Source organism: Glycine max, chromosome 16 (assembly GCF_000004515.6).
Source record: "Glycine max cultivar Williams 82 chromosome 16, Glycine_max_v4.0, whole genome shotgun sequence".
NCBI classification, from domain to species: domain Eukaryota; kingdom Viridiplantae; phylum Streptophyta; class Magnoliopsida; order Fabales; family Fabaceae; genus Glycine; species Glycine max.
The window spans coordinates 21,403,505-21,411,621 of record NC_038252.2 but is presented as its reverse complement, the minus strand read 5'-3'; the positions used below and the strand labels follow the sequence as shown (position 1 = coordinate 21,411,621).

The following is an 8,117-nucleotide window of genomic DNA, read 5'->3' as shown; positions in this document are numbered from 1 at the left end:
TTATTTGTATATTTGACATTTGATTTAATCTTTATTTATTTCACGTATTATTTTTTTTATATTTTTATCTTTGTTTTCTATCTCTAAATTAAATTTAAATATTTTTTTAAATATTAATAATTTAAAAAATTTATACAAGAATTTTAAATTTAAAAATATAATTTATTTATACATTTAACGATATTTATTTATTATAAATTTTAATTAGAATTTTATTATAATTTAAACATTTAAAAATATTTTTTTTTCAAAAAACATTTATCTTATTACATGTTAAAATATCTAAAATAATAAATATTGAAGTGTACTTTACTCAAAGAGAAATATTGGGAGTTTGGTGATGCGATAGATAGAGAGAAGGAAAAATACAAAATAAAGAGAGAAAGAGGGTAGGAAATATAGGAAATATTGGCTTTATTGGATTTGCTGTCTCAGAGAGAGAGTGAGAGAGAGAGAGAGGGAAACTCTGGATTCCACCTCTTCCCGTCCTTCGTGACGGTCCTCTTCCTTCGACCTCTTCAGGTTTTTCCTCTCTTCTTCCTTTTTCTCTTCCTTCGTTTCAGATCCGATCCGATCTCATTTGCAATATTGTCTCTTTCGATTCCGTTATTATCATATTGCACTTCGTTGAGCATTCTTGAATTTTACGAGAGATATTTTTTTTAATTCAAAATCCCTATTTATTGATTGTGGAATGGTTGTCGTTTCATGATTTGGGATTTGATTTCGCTGTTGTAGGATTTTTGCAAAGGAGGTTGGGATTGGTTTTCTTGATGTTCTTTAATTAAGGGTTAATTAGGGTTTGGATTCGAGATTGGTTTTTTTATTTTTTTATTGTGCTTCTGACCGAGTCTGAATGTTATTATTAGATGTTTTCAACTTCAATGCTGTGTACGGAATTTAATGGGCGCTTTGTTTGTTTAGTGAATTGGCGCACGATGAACCATCTGGTTTATTGAGTTATGACTTGATTCGAATGGTACTGATTGTTCTTTCCTTTGCGTTCTTCTTGCGCTGGTTGTAGGATTTTGCCGAGAATGTGATTCGTTTTAGGGATTCATTGGATTGGATTTTGATGTTTTTCTTTAACTTTATGTTGGGATATTAGTTAAAGATTGGAGATGGGTTTGTCTTTGAGGTGGAATCAAACGCTTTATTCTCTGTCCTATGTGAACAATTTTTAAATTTTGAGGCTCTTTGTGGAATTTTGTGTGCAATTTTTACTTGGTGAATTGGCGTGTGGTGATGTCTGGAATCTAGCTTTGTAGATGTGTCTATATTTTTTTAATTATACATTTTAACATTAATATCAATTTTAGACATGCAAATTAGTGCATTATGCATTCTAGATTATTATTATTATTATTCTAATCAGAGGTTAGGCATATTTTCCTTTTGTAGGGTGATCAGGCTTTGAATCTTAAGGTTCTTGTTATATTTTTTGAGACATGGAAAGAATTTGTTTCTTGCCAAGTTGCTTCCAGAATTGGTTGCTTTCATTCCAAGAAGTGCTTGACCGCAGATTCTTCATCTTTGGAGATTATCTTCTGGTTTCCTTTGTTAATTGCACCTAGTTTTCTGTTCTACTTTAAGGATCAGCACAGTGCACTTAATGCTTGTTTCTTCTGAGACTAGTGCTGCATCTTTAGGGAACATATACAAGTAAGAAGTTATTTGTCTTTGGCGAAAACCTATAAAAGTGTTGTTTCTTAACAAGTGTTCCTTTGACAGTGCATTCCTGACCCAACATCAAGTTGAAACATCTGAAAAATCCGCTTCTGGGGTAAGAGATCCATCAGGGAATAGTGGAACACTTGAATACGCCTTCAACTGTTTTAACTTACTAAAGTTTAACTCAACCTTTTCTTTCTTTTACAGGGATGAAGTATATAAATTGATGTGTGAATTTTGGATGCTGCCTGCTTCTCAATTATTAGATAAGAGATTGCGTTAAAACAGTGCAGACAGTACTTATTGACCATCATTGTGTTGTTGCTTCTTATGGATATTGGTGGTGACAAAATATTATTTACCAGAAAATTCTGAAACAATCTATGTATATTAGATGAAGTGGATATTATTGAAGTCCTCAAGTCTTGGGTCATTATGAATTTAGCTGAAGATTGATGTTGCTTTGATCAATCATTTTTGGTTGGAGCTGGGAATTGTTAGTATGTTCTCCAGGACTTGTTTGATTCTACCACATGCATCCTGCTACCACTACGAAGCTGTGGATCTATTAATCAATAAGGCTCTGCTGCGCTTACATCAGAAAGTTTATGTTTCTTATTTTATTGCCATGACAGAAAATTGACAGTGGAATTTGCTGGACCATATAATATCTGTTAACATTTTCTACCCATTTCTTGGCATCATCTGCTAGAGATAAATGCCATCTATCTTTTGTTTGTTTGCAATTGCTTTTTGAATAAGAGCTGCATTGGGTTCTGTGGGAAAATGGAGAGGTGAGTATTTGTTGCAGAAGCCTGAAGTTACTATACCCCTCTTTTTTACTGTCAAATATCTTTAAGGTTTTTCTTCCTTCCGTGAACACAGGTACAAGTTAATTAAGGAAGTTGGTGATGGAACATTTGGGAGTGTTTGGAGAGCCATTAATAAGCAAAGTGGTGAAGTTGTAAGTATGTTTAGAGTAGAATGATACGCGAAGTTACATTGTGTGTGTTTTCTCTAATTTGTCCTAATATTACAGGTTGCAATCAAGAAAATGAAAAAGAAATATTACTCTTGGGAGGAGTGTGTAAACCTGAGAGAAGTCAAGGTGTTGCATCCTTTTCAGCATTCCTTGGCCTTATTTTTCACATTTTATTTGCTTCTGCATATATTTATTCTCTAATTTCTACTATGGCAGTCATTACGGAAAATGAATCATGCAAATATTGTGAAGCTGAAGGAAGTTATACGAGAATGTGACACTCTGTGCCTTGTTTTTGAGTACATGGTGAGTGTCTGGATTTTGTGGCATATTGGTGGCCTATGTAAAACCTAATACTAACTGTTTTAAGTCAATTTTGGGTAATGCAGGAATACAACCTGTATCAACTTGTGAAAAACAGGGAAAAGCTGTTTTCTGAAAATGAAGTTAGAAATTGGTGTTTTCAAGTTTTCCAAGGTTTAGCTTACATGCACCAGCGTGGATACTTTCATCGTGATCTTAAGCCTGGTACTTGTTTATAATTGTGCATTTGTGTTTAGGGTTTATGATGAAAATAGTTGGGTTTCACTTGTATTATATAACATAGAATGTATATACTATAATATAATATAATGTTGCTAGAATTTTATTCTCTTATTGATAAAGTTTTCCATTTTGTTATCTATTTCGAAACATATATTTTGAATGCAGTTTGCTGGATAATTGAATTGAAATATCACGAGACAAATTCAGATTAGATATCTGGTCTATTGCACATTTCTCTTACTCTGCTGCAAAATTTTGCTGTTTTGACATGAGGTATGATTTGTTTTGCAGAAAACTTGCTGGTCACCAAGGGTGTCATCAAGATTGCTGATTTTGGCCTAGCCCGGGAGATCAGTTCACAACCACCATATACTGAGTATGTCTCCACACGGTGGTATGTTTGTCAACTCAATACTTTATTATTATTGTAAATGTATAATGCACTATGTTATATGTATTTAATTTAATAAATAATGTGTCATGACCTCTGATTAGGTATCGTGCTCCTGAAGTCCTGCTTCAGTCCCATCTATATAGCTCTAAAGTTGGTGAGCATCTGATGTTGAATAATTTTCATTTATGGTGACTTATGTTTTCCAAAAGATTATGGTCTAGAGTCTAGACAATGCATTCCTTGTAGTGATGAATTGATGACAAGTGTTGAATACTGTACATTTATCTTTTTTGTTTCATCTGCAGATATGTGGGCAATGGGTGCTATAATGGCTGAGTTGTTCACTCTGCGTCCTCTATTCCCTGGTTCCAGGTAATAACTTCTCTCCACTTAACTTCCCATATGATTGTATTTTAGTTAGATAAAACCAATAAATCTTGATTAAGGAATTCACAAATCTTTGATTCCTGGGTTCATTCTTGTTGGAAAGTCCACCTTATCTGCGTTCACCCTTGGCCCACCTTAGTTATGGTGGCTAGCTGTGGGCAAAGAGGGGTGTGTTGAAGTCCCAGAATTGTGGCATGTAGCTGTGGGCAAAAGGAGGTGTTTTTTTTTTTGATGAGGTGTGTTTAGGGCAAAAGGAGCTGTGTTTAAGTCCCCACATTGGCTAAAGATGATAGTCCCAAGATAGAGTATATAAGTGGGGAGCAATCCTCATCTTACAAGCCAGCTTTGTAGGGTTGAGTTAGGCCTTAAACCGACGATTCTAACAACTCTGAATAAGTTACCAGGCCACGTATATGATTGAATACTATTTTGCAAATTATTTTGTTGCAAATTGTAGTCACTATTATTTTGCAAATAAAAGTGGTCTACAGCATCCTGTTAAGTGACCAGGCTGGAAATTAATGTGTTCCATGGCTGTACATGCAGTGAAGCAGATGAGATCTACAAAATATGCAGTGTGATAGGTAGTCCAACCACTGAATCTTGGGCAGATGGACTCAAACTTGCCAGGGATATCAACTATCAGTTTCCACAGGTTAGGTTTTCTTAACTCGGGTGTTGTTTTTTATTGTTAACTTTGGGGTAGGCGAGCTAGCTACTATGCAAGGTGTGGAATTTGAAGTAATTTAAAACATTCTATTTTATTTGTTTAAACTTGGGTGCTTGATAATATCAGAGTCTTATATTTAGTCTTTTTAGCTCCTTGTATTGTTGTCTATTGATATTATGTATATTAAGACGGGCACTATCTTCTGTTGAATACTTCCTTTTATTTAAATTCTGCAGCTTGCTAGTGTACATCTCTCTACACTGATCCCATCCAGAAGTGATGATGCAATCAGCCTTGTGACAGTAAGTAGTTTTACTTTTTTTACTTAACAGTTTACTCTTGTTCCCCTTTTTTCAACTAATAGAATGTTACGTGTTCATTTTTCTGTTTGAATTCTTTTTTTGTAGTCACTTTGTTCATGGGATCCCTGCAAGAGACCAACAGCAGCAGAGGCTCTTCAACATCCTTTCTTTCAGGTTTGTCTTTTAACTGATCCATACTTGGGATCAGGTTTTTAAAATTTTCTTTATCATTTAATCACAACTATATTTTTCTTTATACAAGTAGATTTTTAATGTTTATGATTTTTAATTTGTTCAGAGTTGCTTTTACATCCCTCCATCCCTTCGCACCAGAGCTGTAACCAGAACTCCACCATCTGGTTTGTAACTTGATTTATTTATATTGTTTTTATAAGAAATGACCTATGGTTCCACTGGAGGGGATTCTAAACTAGTTGTCTTTTTTGTCGCAGCTGGGACCAGGGGATCACTGGATCGGCAGGGCCTCAAGAGATACTCTGGTGCTTTGCCTAATACAAAAATCACCAACAATTTTAGTTCCCCGAAATTACAAGCTTCTATAGCTTCAGGTGATATAATTGGGTTCAGCCATCTGTAGGTTAAATGCATGCTGCATATTTTTTATTCTGGCATCTGTAGATCTGAGTCATATTATTCATTTATGGTTAGAAATATCTGTTGGTGTTTAAGCTGGGAAAGTTTCTTATCAGATATTAATACATTGTTTAAATTTAAATTGCTACTTGTATCTCAATGATGGAAGCAAAGTAACAACCATCAATAGCCTATGGATCAAACATCTCATAATATCATATTGTAAATTTCTATAGATGAACTGTCTAAATCTAAATCTTTAATGGTCTGGCCTATGGCTTTTATTGGTCTCCCTCTATAATTATTGGACTATTCTATGTTGTATCTACTCGTTAGTGGAGATTTTACCATCTTTTAGTTACATAATAGGTGCTTAATCCCAACTTGCTTTCCAATGCTATTCCTAATCCTGTCTTGTCTGTGTGTCCACTCATCTATGATATTTATCTCTTTGATGTGGAGTTGTTTTTTTTTTTTTTTTATTGGTGGGTTTTTACTACCTAGCATTCAGTCCTCTGTACAACATTGCAAGTCATACTGTGTGGTAAAATTTTTCCTTAAACTTGAGTGATACATTTCTATCACACGACACCTAGATGCATTTCTCCATTTTATTCATTTTCTTGAAATTCTATTCTCCCTATTTCCCAATCATTTGTGATATACCCAAAATATTTGGACTTGTGATGTGTGGTATGGTATGTGAACAGAACATGATACTCATTCATTTATAAACATTACAGGTGTGCAAAGGAAGCTGGATATGGCAAATGAGGTGAGTTGTTCTGGATTTCTACTTTTGTCCTTTTTCCATTTTGCTTACTAACCCACCCCCCACCCACCCACCCACCCATGCCTTCTTTTTACTCATTTGAGTATCTGTTGCCCTCCCATGCCTTCTTTTTACTCATTGAGTATCTGTTGCCCACCCATGCTTCTTTTTACTCGTTGAATATCTGGTGCCAGACATTAAGAAAAATTCACGATCTCACTCAATAGAGTAGCTTCTTTTTGGTTTTACTGTGCTGGACTGATATGTACTTCACGCATCAATTATTTCTTTTCTCTAATTTTGTTGTGATGATATTTCTGTTTCTTATGAAGGATGGAATTAAGAGCAAGAAATCATTGAAGACTACTCAACAATCAAAATATCGATTACCAGGAAAAGGCAGCCCAAGTAAGCACTTTTGTCCAATATTTTTTGGCACTCATTTCATGGGAGGATTAAAAAAAAACAGAACTTAAATATTTATATGGGTCCTATAATAACCACTGTCATTTAAGCCAATTATTAGGCATCATTACATAAAGTCATTATTCATTCCCTAGGAGAAGACAGGCATGTCTCTATATATTTTAAATAAAAATAAAATAAAAGGAGAAAGGTTTAGAAATTTAAAAAAAGTAAGGACAAGAAGTAACTAACTAAAAAGTAGTGGGGGAGGTTGTTAAAAAAAAAGAATTAACTGATGAAGGGTAAAACTGTCAAGAAAATGTGTATATACCAAATGGGGTAATTCCCATCATTAATAGTTATAGATGATAAATGTTTAACTGGTCCCTGAAGCAGTTATGTATTTATATAGTTGAAGATGTGTTGGAGGCTTTCAATAATCTAGCAATAAGGTTAAAGGTTATGTTTGTTTGGCAGCTTCTATAAACAAGGGGAGGACTGCTCGTGGGGTTTCAGAAACAGCTGAGAAGTTGGCTAATATGTCGATTGGTACTCGAAGACAATCCTTAGGACAAACCCGTCCGCCTCCCATGAAGGCTGGAGTCAATTGGATTTCTGAATCTGGAAATTTCATGCTCAGGTCCGGACAACAAATTCCATCTGAAAGAAGTTTGACAAGAAAAGTTGCCGGGTGAGATGATGAGAAGTATTTGCTGACTTTGGAGATTCTTTGATGATCAATATTTTTAAGTCTTCTAATGATGATATTGGGTTTGCACCTCTGCCCCTGATGCGTTTGGTGATGATTTTTGTTTCTATTACGGGTTTGATATGTTTTTTTTGGGGAGATACTGTCAGTTTTACATTTGGCTAAAGTTGTGCGGATGCGTCTGTCTCATAAGAAGGTTTTCATTTATGTGGAGTGCTCAACAGGTTGTAATGACACAATAAAGGGGAAATGTCATGTTTTTAATTCGAACTTTGCCACCCTTGCAGAGTAATTACTTTAGTACTCCTTACTATTGTTTAATGTATTATACTAATTGTGAAATATTTAATTAATGTAAATAGTTTTATATTTTGACTAAAATATTCATTCGTTAATTAATTAATAGAGAGAAGTATTAATAAAAGAAAAAAGATGATTAGTGAAAGAGAGGTGATTTGAGACTAACGAGAATACAGAGTAAGCAAAAAAAAAAAAAAATCTTGTCAGATTTTAAATTTCTAAACCAGTAAAAGATTTTAAAGAAATTAAGTAACAATACTTTGGAAACGGAAAGCCTTGGTGGATAAAGTCATGACTTCCTTTAGCATGGGGAGCTTAACTGCTCAGTTTCCTATTGAAGTCTTTTTTTAAAAAATAAAATAAAAAATGAGAAAATTATTTTAAA

At 34.2% G+C, this 8,117-nt stretch overlaps 1 protein-coding gene across 2 annotated transcripts; it reads left to right on the top strand.

Moving 5' to 3' along the window:
- Positions 1–363: 363 nt before the first annotated feature.
- Positions 364–7,702, top strand: LOC100784474 (cyclin-dependent kinase F-4). Of its 2 annotated transcripts, none has more exons than XM_006599146.4 (19): positions 364–522; positions 1,402–1,662; positions 1,732–1,783; positions 1,879–2,465; positions 2,557–2,635; positions 2,711–2,779; positions 2,870–2,959; positions 3,043–3,181; positions 3,491–3,593; positions 3,695–3,747; positions 3,899–3,965; positions 4,527–4,635; positions 4,887–4,952; positions 5,058–5,126; positions 5,251–5,311; positions 5,405–5,521; positions 6,290–6,321; positions 6,651–6,726; positions 7,201–7,702. In XM_006599146.4, the coding sequence occupies exons 4-19, from the start codon at positions 2,458–2,460 to the stop codon at positions 7,416–7,418; spliced, it is 1,356 nt and encodes a 451-aa protein (XP_006599209.1). In that variant the 5' UTR covers positions 364–522; positions 1,402–1,662; positions 1,732–1,783; positions 1,879–2,457; the 3' UTR covers positions 7,419–7,702. The 2 variants fall into 2 exon arrangements, with proteins under 2 accessions (XP_006599209.1, XP_040866367.1); XM_041010433.1 differs by having other exon boundaries at positions 397–522; positions 1,383–1,662.
- Positions 7,703–8,117: the final 415 nt, after the last annotated feature.

Bases quoted from the DNA above. Each gene is read 5' to 3' on its own strand.
- LOC100784474 (XM_006599146.4), top strand. The intron at 2,960-3,042 runs GTGAGTGTCTGG...TGGGTAATGCAG, and splicing joins GCCTTGTTTTTGAGTACATG to GAATACAACCTGTATCAACT. The intron at 4,636-4,886 runs GTTAGGTTTTCT...TAAATTCTGCAG, and splicing joins TCAACTATCAGTTTCCACAG to CTTGCTAGTGTACATCTCTC.